This window comes from Nelumbo nucifera, chromosome 8 (genome assembly GCF_055504915.1).
Source record: "Nelumbo nucifera cultivar China Antique chromosome 8, China Antique-T2T, whole genome shotgun sequence".
Classification (NCBI taxonomy): domain Eukaryota; kingdom Viridiplantae; phylum Streptophyta; class Magnoliopsida; order Proteales; family Nelumbonaceae; genus Nelumbo; species Nelumbo nucifera.
Genome location: NC_142656.1, coordinates 47,142,214 through 47,165,255, shown reverse-complemented (window position 1 = coordinate 47,165,255; position 23,042 = coordinate 47,142,214). Strand labels below are relative to the sequence as shown.

Genomic DNA, 23,042 nt, shown 5'->3' with positions numbered 1-23,042 from the left:
ACATGTCAATTGAGTAAATATTGTAGAAGTTCTTTACCTTTGAGAAATAAAATATCTGAATTTCCATTTCATATTGTTTATTCTGATGTTTGGGGCCCTGTTACTCTACCCACTGAGGCTGGATATAAGTACTTCATTACCTTGATTGATGATTACTCTAGATACACTTGGGTTTACCCTATGCGATCTAGAGATGAAGTGCCAAAAATTGTGAAAGACTTTCAACGCATGGTGTTCACTCAGTTCCAAACTGAAATCCATATATTCCAGTCGGACAATGCGAAGGAATACTTCCATAGTGATCTCACGGAGTTTTTTGCTTCGAGTGGGTCACTTCAACGAAGCTCTTGTGCCAGGACACCCCAACAAAACGGTGTTGCTGAATGAAAGAACTGTCACCTTCTCGAAGTAGCTCGTGGCTTATTAATTCATATGAATGTGCCAAAACGTTTTTGGATGGATGCAGTTTTGTGTGTTACATACATCATCAACTGTATGCCATCTCGGTTACTAGAGTATAAAGCCCCACATCAGCTTCTGTTTCCTACAACTCCGTTGTCCACCATTCCGATGCGTGTTTTTGGGTGTCGCTGCTTTGTCCATAACTTGTCCCCTACTCGAAGAGGTAAGCTTGATCCTCGGGCTATTCCTTGTGTTTTCCTTAGTTACCCTTTATCTCAAAAGGGGTATCGTTGATATGATCCTACCTCTCGCAAGTACTATGTCTCCATTGATGTATCCTTCTTTGAGAATCAACCTTTCTTCTCGGCTTCTCTTCAGGGGGAGAGTAGGGCTGAGGAGAAACAGGCGGCTCAAACTCAACTACCTCCTTTACCCGATCCTCCTCCATTCTATGTCTTTCATTGTCGCCATAAAAGCCAATAGAGTTCAAGAGCCATGGAACCTAACACTGTGCAACCAACATCATCGGATTCGCTAGAGGCAGATCCGTCTCATCAGCCAGGTACACTTGCTCCTATTGATATGCCTGTTCCTCTCAATGTTGATTCCCCTGTCATCAATGATCTTGATGTTCCTATTGCTAAGAGAAAGGGTGTTAGATCTTATACCACTAATCATCCTATCTCTAATTTTGTGTCCTATGATCATATTTCACCTTCATTCTGTGCATTCCTCTCTTTTGTGGACAGTGTCCCCGTTCCTAAGAATGTGGCAGAAGCTTTATCTAAACCTGAATGGACAGATGCAATGCAGGAAGAAATTGATGCATTACACAAAAATGGCACTTGGGAGTTGGTGGATCTTCCTGAAGGGAAGCAACCAGTGGGTTGCAAGTGGGTGTTCATAGTGAAACACAAGGCTGATGGAACTGTTGAAAAGTACAAGGCTAGACTGGTAGCAAGTGGTTTTACACAGGTATATAGAGTGGACTATGCAAAGACTTTTACTCCAATAGCCAAGATGAACTCTATCAAGATTCTTCTTTCATTGGCAGCAAATCTTGACTGGGAACTTCACCAATTGGACATCAAAAATGTTTTCTTGAATGGTGACTTGGAAGAGGAAGTGTACATGACCCAACCTCCAGGTTTTTGTGCCAAAGGCAGTGAACAAAAGGTGTGCAGGTTAAAGAAATCTTTATATGGGTTGAAACAATCACCTCGGGCTTGGTTTAGTAAGTTCTACTTCGCAGTTCAACAGATGGGGTTCAAACAATGCCAGTCAGATCACACTCTATTTGTGAAAAAAGGTGAAGGGAAAATTGCAACTCTAATTGTGTATGTGGATGACATAGTGATACCTCAAGAAGTTAAAGGTGGAAGTATATACTGATGCTGATTAGGCAGGAGCAGTTGATGACCGAAATCTACCAGTGGGTATTGTGCCTTTGTAGGAGGAAACCTGGTCACAAGGAGAAGTAGAAAACAAAGTGTGGTGGCTAGATCTAGTGTTGAAGCAGAATATAGAGCGATGACTCATGGGGTTGTTGAAATCATGTGGATAAGAAATCTGTTAGGTGAACTCAATTTTTGCAGTGAGCAATCCTATGTCACTCTACTGTGACAATAAAGCTGCCATCAATATTGCTACTAATCCAGTCCTGCATGATAGGACGAAACACATTGAAGTGGACAAGCATTTTATTAGAGAGAAACTTGTAAATGGAGAAGTGTGTAATCCATATGTCAGCTCAGAAGAACAACTTGCAGATATCTTCACCAAAGGTCTTCATCGTGTGTGGCACAATGATTTGTGTGACAAGTTGGGCATGATTGACATCTATGCTCCAACTTGAGGGGGAGTGTTGAAATAATTTAGTTATTTGTGTTAGGGTCTGTTTGGCTAGTTAAAGCGTTTTTTATTTTCTGTTATTTCTGTTATTGTACTCACTTACAGCAGGGGCACAAGAGTCTTTTTCCTTCTTATTTCTGCCGCCCTATATAATATAATAGAAGCTGGTGCCACCAGTATTGTTCCATTGCTCCATACCTTTTCTTCCTTTCTTTCTTCTTCTTTTCTCTCTTCTTCCCTTCTCTTCTCTACTTCCTCATACTTCAATCAGATTTATTGCCAAGAGTTACTTTACATGGTATCAGAGAAGGTTGCTCTATAATTTGTGTTTACTCCATGCTCACTCATGAACCTCTCAAGGGCTTCTGATTTTTGGGTGCATCGATTGAAGATAAAGCAGGAGATGTGAAGGTCTAGTAGGGTTACCTTTCACAGTCAATCTATCTAGGGTTTCTTTCTGGAAGGTTGATACTCACTGCTACAAGGGATCAGACCAGTTTTAGTCCACTTTCTTGGTGATTAGTGATGGTTTTTGACCATCACAACTGCTATGTCAGGTGAATCGAATCCCTCTAGTGGATCGAAGTGACAAAAATATTTCTAGGTTAGTGATTGATGTTGTGAAGGGTTTAATAGTTGTATGATTAGGGGTGCAAATGGATCGGATTGTGATCCGGTCCAATCCTATTTGGTCAAACTCGGATAACCCCTGTTTGGATCGGATTCAGATCACACCCTTATCCGATCCAATATTTATTTTATATTTATAAATATAAATATATATATAATGCATACATATGATATTTATTTATTTATAAATATATTTTTATATCATATTTGTATAAATTTGTTATATTATCTATTGTTTTATAAAAAACATGTATATATATGATGAAAATAATTAAAAAATACTTATATTTTTTGTTTTTACTTTATCTAAATTACTATATTTATTTTTCTATTAATAATTTATTAATTTTTAAAGAAAATAAGTTGGATCGGATCAGATCCAAAAATCTGACATACCGATAGGATTTGAATTCAAATTGAGTCCTATTAGATCTGATCGGATCCAACATGAACAGTGTCGGATCGGGTTCGAATATACCCTGATTCAAATCTGATCCGATCCGTTTGCATCCCTAGGTATGATAAGTGATTTTTGAGCTGTGAAGGTGTTTCGGTTGCTGCTATTTCATGTTCAGTTGAGGTATTAATCAACTACTAGGAAATTTCTTCGTGTAGTAATCGACTTCTAGGAATAGAATACTGATACTAGTCGACTACTACGAAATCTCTTCGTGTAGTAGTCGACTACAAGCCTTAGGTTGCAGTATTTTGTGAGTTGGAAAACAGGCTTTGATGCCTCAATTTGTGGCTGTCTGTGAGTTGGAAAACAGGCTTTGATACCTCAAGCTGTGGATGTTTGTGAGTTGGTGATGGTTTGTGGTGTGGTGATAACTTTGTTGGTGAGTGTGTGAAGCTCCCGTGGTATTCGAAAACAATGTAGTGATGTGGTAGTTTATGGTGTAATAGCGGATTGTTGGTTAACATGTGAAGCTCCCTTAGTGTTCGAGAAAAGTATAGTGATGTGATAATTTGTGGTGTATTGGTGAATTGTTGATTCAGAGATCCCTTCAACATCTCAAGGTTCATGGCTGCTGCTTCAATAGTAAACTTATTTCCATGGAGGTTGCTTCAACATCCTTACTTGCAAACTCAAGCAGGTTTTCCCACCTTAAGTTTGAGAGGGCGTGTTGAGAGAGATATTGTATTTGGGTTATTGGAGGTTATAGGGTATATCTGTAATATTGATAAATTATGGGACTTGTATGTATTTATGGGAGAAAAAGGAGCTTGTGTAATTCTAATATAATTCAGTCTTTTGCTTATTTAAGCTAATGGTTGTGTGGGATTAGGGTTGAGTGAGTGTGTGTGTGTGAAAGAGAGAGAGAGTTGTATCTCTTGTTCTCATAGTGGATATTTTTCCTCTCCGCCCGTGGATGTAGGCTACCAAGTTGAACCACGTTAAATCTTGGTGTTCTCTATATTTCTTCTTATTTTCTCCTTGATTCTCTATTCTATTTTATGTTACTTGACACTAAATATCTGCAGCAAAAGGACAAGAAATTAGCATGTGGAAACAATTCTCTTCATTTGATTTACATAGAGTGCACCAGTTTGGGAATAAGCACATGAAAGGTCTTTTTTTTTTTTGTAGCATATCCAGAGTGTTAATCTTCCCATGATACACTTCCCAACAAAAAGCTCCGACATTAAGAGGAATAGGCTGACACCACACTTCCTTCACAGGGGAAAGGCTAAGAAGGAGAGGACAAGCAAAGAGATTTCAAATTCCAATTGTGGATTCTAAAGGCTGACACGACACTTCCTTTAGGACGAGGAACCCTGATACGCTTGTCCGGTTTAGTAGGAGCTAAACAAATGGATTCAAGAAGTAGCAACAACCCATTCAGCTCTGCAATTTCAGCATCTCTCAACCCTCTTCGGAACCCAAAATTCCAATTGTTACTCAAAGGAAGAATAGGAGTAAGAAAGTCCAACACACCCTTATTTCTATACTAAGAGACAAAATAAAGAGAAGGAAACAAATTCTTGAGAGCTGAACATCCAATCCAAACATCTTCCCAAAATTTTACACCCTCCCCAGAACATACATCATACCTGTGATAGAACAAGAATTAGAAGAAATTGATATCTTTCAATTGAGAAAATAGTACATATATATACAACCTTATAGACACTAAAAAGGAAGAAAATCATACAGCCTTGCAGATACAAAAAAGGAAGAAAATCATACAGCCTTGTAGATACTAAAATAGGAAGAAAATCAAAGAAATAGAACCAATCTGCTAAGGTGACTGAAGAAGGAAAAGTGTGTGATTGGAAAGTGGAAAAGAGACTAGGATTACCTGTCATATGATCTGTTGCACCAGAATCAATGACCCACTGAGAGGAAGAAGAAAGAAGACATGTATTGGTTTTACCTGACTCAGCAAGGGCAGTGATGGACTGAGAGGAGTTCTTTAATGCCTCTTGATACTGGGTAAATTTCGCATACTCATCTGCAGAAATTGTAATGGTCTGATCTAACGATGGATGAGGAGCATCACTCGTAGTTACAACATGTGCTGACTGAGACCCAGAAGACTTCTGGTTTTTCTTTAGCAATTTTTGGCAAGTCCTTTTAGTGTGTCCTGGTTCATGACAATAGTAGCAAACTACTCCCCCTGTGGCCTGAGTTCCAGCATTCCGACCACTATTACTGCCACCTCTGCTACTATTCTGAGAACGAGACTGGCCAGTTGATCCACTATTCTGACTGACAAGTGCACTAGGTTGTTGTACAAGTGCACTAGTAAAGACCTCTTTTAAAGAGGTAATCTCAGGATTAGACAAAATCTGTGACTTAGCACCATCAAATTGAGGATTAAGGCCAGCCAGAAAACTCATAATAGCCATCTGTTCACGTTGAGTCTGCTGAACTTTGATATCAGTACTGAAAGGTAACAAGGCGTTCAATTCCTCATAAGTGCGTTTGAAATTCATGAAATAGGTCTGAAGAGACTGATCCTATTGTTCAGCCCGATAAAATGTCTTGCAAACATAAAAAATACGGGAAATATTTTCTTTACCAGAGAACAGAAAAGCCAAATATTCCATTAGTTCTTTTACAAACTCACAGTGAGAGACATGACCGACGTACTCATTCTCAATAGAATTGCGGATTTGCAAAAACAATTGAGCATCAATCCTTAGCCATTCAGTGCGGGTCTCATCAGTAGGAGGGTCCTTAGTCATATGGTTGTCCTTAGAGATACTCCGTAAATACAAACGAACAGTCTTACTCCAGTCTAAATAATTAGTTCCGTTTAGTTTTTGTTCAGGGATTTTAGACATAATGGGGATAACACTAGGCATAGCCAAGTTCTTTTGTTCAACCGCCATCATAAACGCAGGAAAATAAACTTTTAGCAACCAGCAAAGCCAATAAAACACACTTAAACAGAATCGGCAGCAGATGCAACACCCAAACAGCAAGAAACCACAACTGGCAGCACCGAAATATCAACTGTAAAAAAAAAAGAACAGAGAGGAAAGACTTTCCTGATGGGAAAACAAACACCACAGGAGTAACACCGAGGCTGAGGCGATCGTCAGAAAAGAGACCGGTGAAGGTGGGTAGGCCGATCTGGAATTCCGTTTCCACTGGTAGGGGCGGTGAGATGCAGATGTCACTCGGAATGGGTGACCTAGAGATCGCAGCTGCTGCTCTCTTGGGCAACGTAAAGAATTCAAATCTGCTCACTTGGGCAGCAGAGGGAAGAAAACCAGAAATTAGTTTCAGACTGGAATTGGTGTCTCCAGCTCTGATACCATGTGATAGAACAAGAATTGGAAGAAATTGATATCTTTCAATTGAGAAAATAGTACGTAAATATACAACCATGTAGATACTAAAAAGGAAGAAAATCATACAGCCTCGCAGATACAAAAAAGGAAGAAAATCATATAGCCTTGCAGATACAAAAAAGGAAGAAAATCGTACAGCCTTGTAGATACTAAAATAGGAAGAAAATCAAAGAAAAAATAATTCCTATAATCAAGCTATTCCTAATTGGGCTAATACTACATATTTACAGCCTATAATTTCATAACAATACCTAATGAAGCTGAGAAATTGGTGAAGAACACCATGAATAGCTTTCCATGGTGAGGAAAGGGTAGCCCGTTGAGACACTCCTACATCCCATCCACAGTTCGCCCTGCCATGAATGCTAGCTATCACATCGTGCCACAATTTGTCCCTTTCCAAATGCCAATCAGTCAAATTCACCCAACAGGGTGGAGGATGATGACAATCAATAATGCTTCAAATTCATTTTCTTTATAGTAAAGAAAAAAATCATTAAAAAAAGAAGAGCGAAAGTACAAGGTCAGGTGATAAGCTGTCACCAAAGAAACAGAAATTGGACCATAATAAAAATCCTCCCACACAAGGACAAGTCCCTCCACAACCACCCTAGAAAACATACATAGACCACCCCAACAAAATCACTAACCAACAAAACCAAACTCCTACTCTTCGATGCAAAACTCATATAGGACTTTGAGAAAGATTGATGCAGCAGCTCAAACTCCAAACATCTCCCCATCTAAGTTGTAAACTAAGAAGCTGAACTCGAAGTAGTAAAGAAGATGATGAACTTCTTAGATGCAGAGAATGTCGAACTGTGTTAGCAGTCGACTAGGCCTTTATTTAAATATAAGTGAAGTACAAAGTACAATAAAATTACTGGTATACCCCTAATTAGTAATGGGACAACCAGAATACTTAAAACATAAACAGGATTAGGCCCATTAGCAAAGGCCCAGTTACAAGATAAAATTAACATAAGAATGGGCTAATAGGAGACCCTATCAGCCGAACACACTCTAGCATTCTAACACTCCCCCTCAAGCTAAACATGGATATCAATCATGTTCAGCTTGCCAAGTATGTCCTTGAACTTTGTAGTTGCCAGCCCTTTTGTTAATACATCTGCAATCTGCATTTCTGATGGAGTATAAGGCACACAGAGTTCCCCTGAAACAATTCTCTCTCTGGCAAAGTGTCGATCAATTTCAATATGTTTTGTCCTGTCATGTTGCATGGGATTGTTGGCAATGTTGATAGCTGCTTTATTATCACAATACAACTTGAGAGGACCTTCAGTCTTGATACCAAGCTCATTAAGGAGAGTTCTGAGCCATAAGAGTTCAGCAACCCCATGTGCCATAGCTCGGTATTTTGCTTTTGCACTTGATCTAGCCACAACATTCTGCTTCTTACTGCGCCATGTAACTAGGTTTTCTCCCAAGAATGTACAGTAACCTGAGGTTGATTTTCTGTCTCCAACAGACCCAGCCCAATCAGCATTAGTGTAGGCTTCAATTTCAGGTCTACTGTTCTTCTTGAATAGAATTCCTTTCCCTGGGCAAATTTTCAAGTATCTGAGAATTCTTTCCACTGCTCTCATATGAGGAGTCTTTGGTGAGTGCATGAATTGACTGACAACATGCACTGCATAGGCAATGTCTGGCCTAGTGAGGGATAAGTATATCAGTTTTCCTACCAATTTTTGGTACCTTTCCTTATCACAGTATTTCTCACCCATTGATTCTTGTAATCCATGGTTCGGTTCTATTGGTGTGTCTGCTGGCCTGCACCCCATCATGCCTGTTTCTTCTAGGAGATCTAACACATATTTTCGTTGACATATGTAGATTCCTTCTCTTGATCTAGCAACTTCAATCCCGAGAAAATATCTCAGATTTCCCAAGTCCTTGATCTCAAATTCTGAAGCTAAGAACTCCTTCAGCCTCTTCATCTCTTTCACATCATTTCCAGTAATCACCATATCATCCACATAAACAATGAGAGTTGTAAGTTTTCCATCCTGCCTCCTTGTAAACAATGTATGATCCGCACTGCTCTGAGTGTACCCCACTTTTTCCATGGTCGTACAGAGTCTCTCAAACCATGCCCGAGGAGATTGCTTCAAGCCATACAAAGCTTTCCTTAATTTACACACCTTCTTTCCAACATTATATCCAGGTGGGGGTACCATGAATACCTCTTCATGTAGATCACCATTTAGGAAAGCATTCTTCACATCCAACTGATAGAGTTCCCAAGAGAATTTTGCAGCTAATGACAGTAGAACCCTGATTGTGTTGAGTTTTGCTACTGGGGCAAAGGTTTCCTTATAGTCAATTCCTTCCTTTTGTGTAAATCCCTTTGCCACAAGTCTGGCCTTGTATCTTTCAATTGACTCGTCTTCCCTGTGCTTTACTGTGAATACCCACTTGCACCCAACAGTGCCTTTCCCTTCTGGCAGGTCCACCAATTCCCACGTTCTTGCTTTCATTAGGGCTTTCATTTCTTCATTCATGGCTTTTTTCCATCTTGGATAAGATACCGCCTCTGAATATCTGGAAGGGACACATATAGAGGAAAGAGCAGACACAAAGGAATGATAGGCAGGTGATAAATGTGAGTAAGAGACATAATCAGCTATGGAATGCCGAGTGGTACACGAACAGGCTTAAGGAGAGCAATAGAAGATCCAAATCTGAATTGAGAGAGTCAGAAATACCTTGGATTGCAATCATGAGGTTGAGGGCCCCTTTTCCTTCTATTGTATGTGAGTATCTCTTTCTCTTTCCTGCTGGAATCATCAGAAGCATCAGCTGAAGTTGGAGTCTCACTAGGTTGACCCGGAATGTTACAGCTAGGAGTAGTGGAAGGTGATGAAAGGGGAACAAAAAAGAAGGGAGACTGAGAATCCTCTTCCATTCCACTAGTCTCCCCCTAAAGAGGATTCTGGGAAGACTGGAAATTGGGTTGAGACTCAAAAAAGACTACATCTCTGGTGACATATTTTTTCTTGGAGACAGGATCATAACACTTATACCCCTATTGTGTAGGAGAGTACCCCAAAAATATTCCCTTTGTAGCCTTAGGATCCAGCTTGGTTTTCTTTGGATCCTTCACATGTATGAAGCATGTACATCCAAAAACCCGTGGGGGAAGAGGAAATTCTGGAAGAGTGGGACACAACACAGAGAAGGGGGTCTTCATACCCAGTACCTTAGATGGCATCCAATTTATCAGGTATGATGCAGTGAGGACAGCTTGAGACCAATATTGCTTGGGCACATTGTGCTGGAAAAGTAAAGCTCGAGCTGTCTCCATTAGGTGCCTGTTCTTGCGCTCAGCAACTCCATTTTGCTGAGGGGTGTAAGCACATGATGACTGATGTAACATGCCTTCGTCTTCCATGAACGAGTTCAGGGATCTTTCAAAGTATTCAGCTGCATTGTCTGAACGGAATTGTTTAATCTTCTTCCCAAATTGTGTTTCAATCATCTTGCAAAACATCATAGTTATCCGTGGAACTTCTTCACGTCCTTTTAACAGATAAATCCAAGTGCACCGAGAATAATGGTCAATAAAACTGATAAAATAACGAAAGCCATCAATGGAAACAATGGGTGAAGGACCCCAAACATCAGAATGGACCAAATCAAAAGAGGTTTGTATTTCATTACTAGAAAGTGGATACATTGATCTGCATTGTTTTGACATTTGACACACATCACAAACTAAACTTTGACTCGGAATTCCCTTACATAAATCGGAAAACAACATAGCTAAAGAAGAAAAGGACAAGTGACCTAGCCTAGCATGCCACAAGTGCAGCCTTGCTCTTGACTCCACACTTTCTGGACTAGTAGTAGCAGAAGCTTGCAGTGCTGAGCTGACATCCGCATCACAATAGTAGAGGCCCTCATACTCACGACCACTCCCAATCGTTCTCCTCGTCAATCTGTCCTGGAAGACACAATGAGAGGGAAAAAAGTTATACTGCAGTTCAAATTTCTTGTAAGCTTTGAAACAAACAACAGGTTTGATGTAAGACTAGGAACATGTAAGACTGATTTAAGAGAGAGATCCTTGCTTAGGTCAACCACTCCCTTTCCCGAGATGGTGGAGAGTGACCCATCAGCTACTCTCATCCTATCCTGGCCCGACAACAAATGATATGAGGAGAATAATGAGGACATGTGTGTCATATGGTCAGTGGCCCCTGAGTCAATCACCCAAGAGCTAGAATTAATGGAACTAGTTGCACTAAATGCAGAGGCTGTACCTGATTTGACAAGAGAGGTGGAAGCTAAAGGATTGTTCTTCAGACGGGCTAATGCCCGGCTGAGAACCTCTACCTCACTAGCTGTAAATCCCAAGGTACTTGGTCCAGCAGAATCAGCAACCTGCTTTGTGGTGGAGGAAGACACTGGCTGAGTACTCTGTGAGATGTCACTACTGCTGTTGGTGGCAAGATTCCCACTTGCCATATGGCCCTTATGTTGCCTTTTGTCCTTTCTCAGAGCAGCTGGCTTCAGATGAGGGTGCAATACCCAACATTTCTCCTTTGTGTGTTTCTCACCACCACAATGGGTATACTTGAGGGTCTTCTTGTCTGAAAATCTGTTTCCCTTAGTGGAGACTAAGGCTGAATGTTCTCCAGATAGTTCTGTTGCTTGTGTCTGGGAATCAACTTGCATCTCCTTTCTCCTTACCTCTTCATTCCTCACCAGGTAGTAAACATGATGAATTTCAAGTAATTCGTCTCTCCCTAGAATCTGTGACCTTACACCTTCATATATAGGGTCTAAGCCTGCCAGAAACTTGAAGGCTCTACCCTCCTCAATCTGCTTGTCATGCCTCTCCTTATCCCTTGCATTTTCCCAATCCAAAATCAAGTGATGGTCAAGCTCTTCCCAGAGGCCTTCCAGTGTTGCAAAGTATGTTGCCACAGACATGTCTCCTTGCCTTAGGGCTGCAATGTCTTGGTTCAGCCTATAGATTCTGGCATTGTTCTTCTTTTGGCCATATGTCTTAGATACTTTGTCCCAGATTTTTGCGGCTGTAGGGAAGTGATGAACAGTTCTGGCCACCCGAGGAGTCATGGAGGCCAGCAACCAAGACATGACTGTGGCATTTTCCTTGCACCACACAGTGTATTCAGGGCTGCTGATTTCTGGTTCCTTTTTGTCTCCATCCAAATAGCCTATGAGGTCACGAGAGGTAATGAACAGTCTTGCTGAGACTGACCACTCTCTAAAGTTATACTCATCCAATAGCACACTTGTAATCTGCAAGCTATGCAGATTAGGGTTCTCCAAGTTTGAGGACCTTGTAACAGATCTGTTATCTCTAGAAGAAACTTCACCAGATAGTGATGACATCACTTCGGTCAAAGAGTTTGTTCACAGTGCAGTAGGTGGTTCTGGTTAGGGCTGGCCGAAGTGGTCACAGAGTTCACAGTGCTGGTAGCACACCGGATAGGTTTCACTTCAGAGTTCACAGTGCTAATAACACACTGGATAGGCTTCACTTAGACTAAACCAGTTCGAGTACAGGCAAATGAAGGTCTGTAACTGAACCAGTTCACAGAGCTGAAGTAGTGCTGATACCAGAAGAAGGGCTGATAACCGACCTGGAAATGATCTGTAACTGAAGTCGCCACAGTTCTGTAAAGGTCTTGCTGATGCACCGAAGCTGCAACTGTAGAGGAGGCTATGCCTTTACCACTGTTCTGCACAAATCTGGCTGGAGCACCAAAGCTGCAACTGTAGAGGAAGCCCTCCTCCTTTCGGCTAGTGCTAGGACTGCTGGAATCAGTCCTCAACTAGGTCTGTCTTGTACAACAGAGCTGAAGTAGTGCTGATACCAGAAGAAGGGCTGATAACCGACCTGGAAATGATCTGTAACTGAAGTCGCCACAGTTCTGTAAAGGTCTTGCTGATGCACCGAAGCTGCAACTGTAGAGGAGGCTATGCCTTTACCACTGTTCTGCACAAATCTGGCTGGAGCACCAAAGCTGCAACTGTAGAGGAAGCCCTCCCCCTTTCGGCTAGTGCTAGGACTGCTGGAATCAGTCCTCAACTAGGTCTGTCTTGTACAGACCTCTCTTAGTAGCCAAATAGCTACTACTTGCTAAAAAAAAACTAGTAGGACATCTACTTCTGGGTCTTACTTCCCTTGAGTCCTACAACCAAGAGAAACCCTAGGTTCGAACTTGTTGAGTTCCCTTACACTCCTAGGTCTTCACTGCAGCAACCCAGAAAGAAAGGAGAAGATAAAAGAAGGCAGCAAGAGAAGATAGTGCACCGGTTGAAACCAGGAAGGAGCTAATGCTCTGATACCATGTAAACTAAGAAGCTGAACTCGAAGTAGTAAAGAGGAGGATGAACTTCTTAGATGCAGAGAATGTCGAACTGTGTTAGCAGTCGACTAGGCCTTTATTTAAATATAAGTGAAGTACAAAGTACAATAAAATTACTGGTATACCCCTGATTAGTAATGGGACAACCAGAATACTTAAAACATAAACAGGATTAGGCCCACTAGCAAAGGCCCAGTTACAAGATAAAATTAACATAAGAATGGGCTAATAGGAGACCCTATCAGCTGAACACACTCTAGCATTCTAACATAAGTAAAACAAAAATCACACTTTCATACAAAAGTGTAATAACACTTTCATACAGCCAAATTGTAATAACACCTTACCAGCTCCATAAAGACTTCTCTAGCAAATTATTTGCTGCCTAAGGAAAAAAACAGAACCTTTTTTTTCAACTTGAATTTCCTACACCACCACCTGAACATCCAAGTTCTTAGATACTTTAGGACATTTACTTTGATAGAAAAGAAGAAATTTTCAATAAAAGACAATAGGGAGTATAAGAATTGGTGATAATATATCATTATATCACCAAAAGAAGGAAAGAAAAAATTAACAAGCTCTGCCAACTCAGAATAATCAATCAACCTCCTAGCATCATGCCAACTATTTCCTGTTATGCAGAGCCAAAAACATATCAACTCAGCCCGTAAGGCTACTACAGCTAAAACAATGCTTCTACACCTGAACAAATTTTCATCCACATTTTCCATTCTCCCCTTCCACTTTCTACTTCACAACAAACACCCCCCTGCCCCATACCATGGACTCCTAATCTCATCCCCCTACATACAATATACTCCTCCTTTGAACAACAAATGCTTTTAAGTCCCGCTTTGTAAGTGAAGGAAAAGTCGTTCCGGTGAGCAGTTCAGTAAGGAAAGTACTCGATGAAAGAAAAGCGTTTTAGGGTAGTCGGCTTTAGGAAAGCGAAGCGTCACTAAATTCCCTCTTCGGCCTTCGAGTGCCGATCTTCGCTTGGGCCGGCTCCGAGGCTCTACCCTGGCTTTTCATTGGTTCCTCCCAGGGGCCCTTTATCGTATCGCGCGCGCATCTTCAAGCAATTGGGGGAGGCGCCGAGTACATAGACGAGGCGGTCCCGGGAATGAAAGCCTCTCTTCCAACACCAACCCTTACCCTCTGATTTAAGCCTCCCTTTCTGTACTCAATAGCCTACACTTACTTTCTGATCTTCCACTTCTATTAACTTGGTTTTTCTTTTCTCCCAACTATAAAAAAATCTTCTTGCCACCTATTTTCACCCTATATAAATGATGTCCATTACTTTTCCAATCTCGATTTCTCTGTCAATAACTTCACTCGAGTTCATTTTTGCTTACTTTCCTCACTTCATCAACATACACCTCCTATGATAGACTTACCAGACAACCATGTCTTGTATGTGACTACAGATAACCTCATTTATGTCTCTTTCTCCATTGTTCAATTTACTTATGCTGCAATAACTGATTTCCTTTTATCCATTAAGGTCCTCCTCTGTAGACCCTGTTAAAATTCTTGGAATGTCCAGTTGCGTAAAGGCCTTCTTTTAAACTCGAGAATACCTTTGTGATATGAACCAGACTTGGGTCCTTCTGACACTTCAAACTCCTGATACTACCATATTTGTCCTTCCCTGCATAAACTTTGACAGATGCATTCTGCAATCTAAACCCATGCTTCAGAATCAATTGATCATCCAATCATTGACAAGGTGAGGAAGGCGAACTTGGATGTTGGAAGGCTTGTCAAATCAGTAAACCTGAGAAGTTTGGGGTGGAGAGAGGGACAAGATGTCAAGTACTAGCTATCATAGTGTTGTGAATGCTTTGGACCAAAAGGTGAACTTGGATGGTGGATTCTGTTGGCGATTGGATCCAAAAGGTCAAAGGGGAGTGTGGATGCCTGAGGAAGCATCCGCCTATTTTGTTAAGGTTGAGCCCACAGTGACTGGAGGAATGTGTAGTCTGAGATTGAGGTGCTTCTAGATGCAAAGGTGTGTGGGTTGGTTATTTCTCCTGTCAAATGCTTTCTCCTTTTATCAATGTTTTATGCACTTCTGGTGTTATCTTGTTCCCCAATGAAACCTTTTTTTCATTAGGTGGGCTATATAGAGGTTTCACCTTTTTTTATTTTCGTGCTCGTTTTATTTATTTCTTTTTTTTAGGGGTGAATGGCAGGTTTAGAAAGGGTTGTTCTTTGATCCCTCATAGTTGGTTATCTTTTTATTTGAATGCCATTCGGTTCCCCTTTCTATATGTAGAGTATTCTGTCACTTTCTCTCTCTCATAAAATTTCCATTTGTTATCAAGTGGAATAAATAAATGAAAAATGAAATTTGGCACAAAAATAAAAATGTAAAGAGTATTTAAAAGAAAAAACAATAAGTAATGAGAGCTAATACAAACCTGTTCTATTGAGGAACTGTCCAGCCAAAATGTATCACTTGCTTTCTGATCCCCAAACAATTTACAGAAAATATTTTTTGCCCCTCCAATTTGACTAGCCAAGTGGTCAAATTTTTTCCACTTCAACTTCAGAAATCTAGTTCTGGTGCTTTCAATCCCAAACGTTCTCGAATTGCACATACTAAAATGGTTACTATAATCTGCATTATTTACAAAAAGTTTGCTTTTATACTGTTCATTGAATACCTGCATCCATGATAAACAGACTTTACTTCACAAGAAAACTGAAGAAATAATATATATATGGCACAAAATAAGGATACAGAAGTTATTCACCAATTGATCTCCTAGTTAGAACTATGTTGAGATGTTTGCAGCAGCCTTATTTTTTTTGTTTTTTATAGTTTATTTATAGTTGTTGTTTTTTATTTTCTTTTAGTGCTGTTATTTTATTTCTTTTATATTGCTGTGGGCGGCCATGGGTATTTTTGGCATTGTACATGTTTCTCTTTTATTATAATTAGATAGGGGATGGGTGGCAGATAATTTTTTTGCTTCTCCTATTCTTCTCATTCTTCTCTTTTCTTCTCTTTTCTATACATTCTAGTTTACTTTCCTGATTGAATGCAGCATCATTTTTTTCTTATTTTATTATTCAACTCTTCAATTAACTGCAAATGTGCGGAACTTTGCCAGATCAGCTCAGGATTGTGATGCTAGAAGGGGTGTCCATGAAAAACCGAACCAAACTGAGAAAACCAAGCCGCAAAATGTGGTTAACCGAACCGATGGGTTTGGTATTTTTGAAAAACCGAACCGATGGGTTTTGTGGTTAACCTACAAAACCCTACAAAACAATCGGCGGTTATCCGAACCAACCGGTATATATTTGTATGTATATTTTATATATATGTTTAATATATGTCACCTATTTTCTATATTATATATAAATATATATTCATTATATACATATATTATATTTATAATAATCTATTTATAAATATATTATATATATTACATATTTTTAAAATATTTATAATATATTATATATCATTTATTATTTATAATATAATATTATACACATATTTATATAAATATAAATAACCGAAAAACCAAAGAACCAAATCGGTCAAAAACCAAAACCGGCGGACCGGTGGTTCGGTTAACCGAACCGTGGACACCCCTAGACACCAGGATGGAGCTAAGTGTTACGGACCTAGACTTTCACTAGTGTCATGCAGCACTTGAAGTAGCACTTCTCTGCGCACAAGTCAGCCTTCCCACTAGCACCCTCCAGCTCTAGGAACAAGTATGCACCTTACTCAACCCACACACTTAGGCAACTTCTTAGTCCTTAGGCAAGTTAGAGACAATAACACACAAAAGGAAATTAGGAAAGAACTCTTGTATTGCTCAAAAAAGAGATACTCTTCTATTACTGTGGAATGATAATCCAGATGTATTGTTGATTCAAGAGATCAAATTATCAAAAATAGATAGAAGGTGAATTAGAAGTATTTAGGGAGCTAGAGGTCTAAGTTCAGCATTTGTACCATCTTGGGGGGCATTAGAGGGCAAGGAATTTGCTCACTATATGGAAAGAGGAAGAAATGGAATGTCTGAAGGATGAGAAACTAATAATCCAAGTAAGGCTTCACCTTAAGCATGAGAAAAAATTTAACAACCTGATTGAGTCCTTTGATCTGAAGGAACCACCCTTGCTTCAAGATGAATTTACTTGGTCAAACTTCCAAGCCAACCCAATTTGCTCAAAACTTGATAGGTTTTTCTTTTTGGTAGACTAGGAAGACTTATGGGCAAACTTAAAAGCAAAGGTCCTACCTAGGATAACTTCAGACCACTGCCATATTTGTTTAGGAATAGGAGCTTTTTTTTTGGTGGTCCCTGTCGGCAAATTAAGAAAGATAGGATTTGCGGCAAATTAAGAAAGATATGATTTGATTGATTAAGAGATTTGAATAAATTTAGGAAGGACTAGATTTGAATAAATTTAGGAAAGTCATATCCTAGGATTAAGGAAAAGATTTAGTCTATCCCTGATTGTGAGAGATTGTAGAGGTTTGCCTTTCCCATCTTTTCTTATTTAAGTTGTATGCTCAATATGTTTTAATTATCAATAAAGAAAATTTTCTTCTTTTCTCCCTCTATATTTCGCCACATGGTATCAGAGCTTTAGGATTCGATCATGAATTTTAAGGCCGCCATGGTTGGCTCTGGTTCAACCTCTTCGGATGCTACCAGCGGTGTGACGTCTTCGGAGGGAGGTATTCAGTCAGCGGCCATTTCTCTTTCTGAGAATTCTCTTCAAATTACCATTCACAAATTGAATGGAAAAAATTATCTTGCATGGTCTCAGTCCATGCGGTTGGTGATCGACGGCAAAGGGAAACTCGGCTATTTGAACGGCAAAGTGAAACCGCCAGCCACTGATGATCCAAAGTACAGGCAGTGGCGTTTTGAAAAATCGATGGTTACCGCCTGGTTGATCAACTCTATGGATCCAGTGGTTGGAAAACCATTCATGTTCCTGCCGACGGCTCGCGATGTGTGGGAAGCTGTTAGGGAAACCTATTCAGATTTGGACAATCATTCACAACTGTTCGAACTGAATACCCGAATGTGGAAGATGCAGCAAGGTGAACGTGAAATAACAACTTATTATAATGAGATGATGGTTGTTTGGCAGGAGTTGGATTTATTTGAAGAAGAATGGGAAAGTTCGAGTGACAGTGCTCGGTACAAAAAGAAGATAGAGAGAGGCCGAGTTTTTGTCTTCTTGGCTGGTTTGAATAAAGAACTCGATGAGGTTCGGGGACGTATCTTAGGGTGAAAGCCCTTGCCTACTATAAGAGAAGTTTTTTCAGAAGTGCATAGAGAAGAAGCATGGTGGCAAGTGATGTTGAAGAATGTTAGTGAAACAAAAACAGAGAATGAAAGGTCCGCTCTTGTGGCCCGAGGTGCAAACTTAGATGGAGATAGACGAGGAGAAAAGCAAAGGCCTTGGTGTGATCATTGTAGAAAGCCATGGCATACTCGGGAAACCTGCTGGAAGCTGCACGGGAAACCGGCGGGTTGGAAGAAAAAATCAGGCAGTGATAACAAGTCAGGGGGAGATGTCCGCGCGCTTCAAGTAAGCAATTCGGATCCAGGGCAGCAATCATCCTTAGAGTCTCTTCCTTTCACAAAGGAACAAATAGAGCACTTATATAAAATGTTTCAATCTCAACCGTTAGGAAACTCTAACCCATCCTGTTCTCTAGCCCAGTCAGGTAATTTTTTCACTGCAGCCATTGCTTGTACCAAATATAATGGCTCCTAGATATTAGAATCAGGCCACTGATCATATGACCGGCACTTCGCAATTCTTTTCTTCATATACACCCTGTGCAAGGAATCAAAAGGTTAAAATTGCAGATGGTTCCTTTGCTACTATTGCTGGGAAAGGAACTGTGTCTATTTCTCCTTCTCTAAACCTTAAAGATGTTCTGCATGTTCCTAACCTATCATACAATCTCTTGTCTGTCAGTAAACTAACCCTTGATCATAATTTTCGAGTTAATTTTTGGTCTTCTCGTTGTGAATTTCAGGATTTTACCTCGGGGAAGATGATTGGGGGTGCTAAACAGGATGGTGGCCTCTACCTCTTTAATAAAGGATCAACCTTTGGAAGGCAAGACCGACAGACTTGTTTCAATTCTATCTTTGTTTCTAGTGACAGTGAAGTTTTGTTATGGCATTATCGATTAGGACATCCTAGCTTTCAATATTTAAAGCATCTATTTCCCAAGTTATTCATGAATAAAAATCATTCAGTTTTCCAGTGTGAATCTTGTGAATTAGCAAAACATCATCGTGCTGTTTTTCAGTCTCAACCATATAAAAAATCAAAACCATTTACCATGATTCACAGTGATGTTTGGGGTCATTCTAGAGTAACAACTCTTTCTGGAAAACGTTGGTTCATTACTTTTATTGATGATCATACTGGGGTCACTTGGGTTTTCCTTTTAAAAGAGAAATCCGATGCTGAAACTGTGTTCAAAAATTTCTACAACATGGTTCAAACACAACCATTCACTGCTGAAATCACCTTCCTTGATGAAGAAAACTGTGCGCAGCAGAGAGCAACGAACTGTGATGTCTCAGACCTAGGGCGAACCAGCTCTCTCCATTAACTAACCAGAAACGAAGAAGAGGGTGTCACGAACACAGCTGAGATGCTTTGCAAGCGGAAGCAGGTCAGAAACCTCGCTCCGATACCATGTTTTGGAGCAGCTACAGTAATCCGAACCAGTGAAGAAGGAAGAAGAAGATGAGGAAGAAGACAAGAGAAAGAGAGAACAGGAGGGTTTAGTCGAAACTGATTAGTCGCCCATTCAGTCGACCCCCTTATGTTTATTAGGTTCTAATTACACTTACAAAGACTAAACTGCCCACACTTAAGTGTGGGGCAGAGTGCTCTAATAAAACAGCCACATAAGCAAAGTACTTAACTGACATGAGATTACTAAACTACCCCTATTCGGCTCACTCTAACAGAGATTTACCTAATGTAGGTGAACTCCCCAACCTAATGTTCAAAGCCTGTTTACCACTTCTTTCTTTAGGTGGCCTAAGAAAAGAGGAAGAGTGTTGCGGAGATGTGTAAGAGCTGCGGTGAGCTAGACCATAAAAAGAATTCTAGAATTTTCTCAAACAAGGAAAGAAGAAAAAAGGGAATTATTGAAACCATTTTGATTAGAGTGATATTATGAATAACTGGAAGGAAGTGGCTAGTTCAGATCAGTGTTCTCAACCAGTCGTCGACCCAACCGGTTGAACCATTTGAACTGTCACCCAACCATGATTCTGGGTCCAGTTTTATTGAAACCCGACATTCAGTTAAATACCGTTGACTTGGTCAAAAATTGTCCGACCCGGGCGGTTCCAGTGTTTTAAAAGTGCAAGGCGCAAAAAATTAAAAAAAAAAAAGCTAAAAATGTCAAAAAAAGCAAAAAATATTAAACATAATATTAACAAAAATGTAAACTTAGATTTTAAAATAAATGTTTTAAAAAACCTATTATCCAAACTTAAAATACATAAACATAACATGTAAAGCATATATTCAAATGAGAATTTAAAATAAAACCAAACATATAAAACATTTTCAAGCATATAATACCCACAATCTCTTTTTTTTCTCAATTTCATTACTTCAAGTAGCTAATGTAATGTAAAACATATTACATTCCTGATTCTACAAGCCTCCTTTGTGCCATGCCCCTCAAGACAAGCCGAAACAAGTCTATGTTAGGTCTTAAATTCTTAGTTCTCACACAAAAATAATGATTTTATAGTTTTAATTGCTTTTTAAGAAGACATTTTATTAGGATGAATGATTGAACAACATTACCAAATAAGGGGTTCTTGAAGCTCCGGTCCCCGGCCCAGCCGCTAGACTCAAAAAAAGCAAAAAGCATCAAATTTTCAAAAGGCGCACACCTGGGCTGAGGTGCAAGGCACATGCCTAGGCGCATCAAGCATGTGCCTTTTGAAAGGGTTGCGCCTAGGACCTGGGCAAGGCACCTACTCTAAAATTCACCTCACCTGTGTGCCTAGGCGCGCTTTTTAAATCACTAGGTGGTTCAACCATCAACCTGGTCATCGGGTCGCGGGTTGCACATTCAATGTATGTGCAAACTTTCAAAGGCCATAACCTTTGCACTTTGATGTCTGATTGGGGTGATCCTTTTTTTTATTTTGGGTAACTTTTCAAGATCTATGTGCCCTATTTTCACAAAAAAAGACCTTTTTTGGCCTCAAATCGCAATTTTTAACATTTTTTTACAAATAAAAAATTAAAAGCTGAATTAAAAAAAACATAAATTAAATATAAAATAATGCATATATTACATGTAGAACATAATTATACATTATTTATCCATAAAATACATGTTTATACCATAGTTGTCAAGGCGACAAGGCGACCTTGGAGGCTTCCCTCACCCAGTCGCCAAGCAGTTTTGTGCACTGGGTTATAAAATACTTTTATATTTTTAATTTTTTGACATTATTAAACTAGAATATTCATTTTATGTGTTTATATACTGATTTCTTTATTATTTTCTTATTTTGTTAGGGTTTAATCAACACAAACATTGCTAACTATTGTATTGAACCCATGGTTCAAAGTTTCGTACGCCTCTGTGTATTGGCATAGGCGTATCGATACTTATAACGATACTCCCCCTATTTTTTGTATCTCTTTGGTTTTCAATTTCATTTATATATATATTATTTAAAAAGTATCGGGACCCCAAAGATACAATACAATACACCTGATACAGGGCATATCGTATCATCCTTGATCGAAGCCTCAAAAATTTCAAAACCTGAACCAATAAGCAAGGGAAGAACTTAAAATTTTGTCTAATCAACACATTTTCTTCTTCCACCTTTTCTTTTCTTCTCTCCTATAACAAAAGTAGGGGTTCAGCCCCTATATTTTTTGAATTTTCTTTCCTTTGTTCTTTTTCTTCTCATAAAATGTTGATTTTCTAGACTTAAACATGAAATTTATACTTCTCTTATGAAAATTATGAATAATTATTAAGGAAAGATAGTTATGGGACCTAGGGAACTACCCTAAGATATATGGTTTTACTTAAAAAAAATCCATTGCCTAGGTGACTAGGCCTAGCCTCACCTTGGCGCCTTGAAAACTATGGTTTATACATACCTATACACACACACAAATGTGTGTGTATGTATGTATATGCATGTATATATATACATCTATATGTATGAATTTACATATCGCTGATGTAGCATGGTCTGATGGATTGGTTGAAAAAGGGTGGAAATGGCTTTTAGATGTTCAATAGTGAGAGGAAGAAATTCAAGTGGCTGACACAAAACATGGAAGTGGAATTAAGTTGAGTTAAAAGGACTGCTAATGCTTTTGCTGATGCACTAGCAAAATAAGGGGTGGGAAGAAATCAAATGTTTTGGGCACAATTGTAATATGTACTATGCTTATAATTCTGGTGAGGAGAGATAAGAAAGTTTACCTCTCCTTTGTTGTATATTTTTCCTCTTTTTAATGAAATTCTGTTATTGATAAAAAAGAAAAGGCTATAGAGATATCCTTTAGAAAGAGAAAGACTTTAGCACAAGGTAATTACAAGTAATCATGGGCGACCGAAGAACAAATGGGATGCAAAGGTAGTCCCTAATGCAAATTCAACCTCTTCTTGGAAAGTAATACATGAGGCATATCCTTTCTTTCTTAACCATATTTGGTTTGATGTGGGGAAGGGGCTATGAGTATTATTCTGGGAGGACCTTTCGGTAGGTAAAAGCCCACTTAAGGTCCATTTTCCTATGCTCTATGCACTCTCCAACTACAAGGCTGAACCAATTGCTAAGTTTGTGGTTTTCTCCTCCTTGGGGTTAAATTGGGATTTTGGGTTCAGAAGTGGCCTTCAGGACCATTTGGGAAAGAAGGAATGGAAGGATATTCAGTGAGAAGAGCAGATCTGAATTGGAAGTCTTGGACACA

General features: G+C 39.5%; 1 protein-coding gene across 7 annotated transcripts in view; it reads right to left on the bottom strand.

The window, feature by feature from the left end:
- The window catches only part of EMB1997 (para-aminobenzoate (PABA) synthase family protein), a 91,328-nt gene that overhangs the window by 41,431 nt on the left and 26,855 nt on the right, over positions 1–23,042 (bottom strand). For 5 of the 7 annotated variants that reach the window (XM_010275249.3, XM_088893195.1, XM_010275246.3 and 2 more), the window contains one exon: positions 15,479–15,724. The exons of 1 other annotated variant lie outside the window; for it this stretch is intronic. In XM_010275249.3, coding sequence (XP_010273551.1) covers positions 15,479–15,724 — 246 coding nt within the window. The remainder of the gene's footprint in view (positions 1–15,478; positions 15,725–23,042) is intronic. One more of the 7 variants, XM_010275250.3, reaches the window with a different exon arrangement.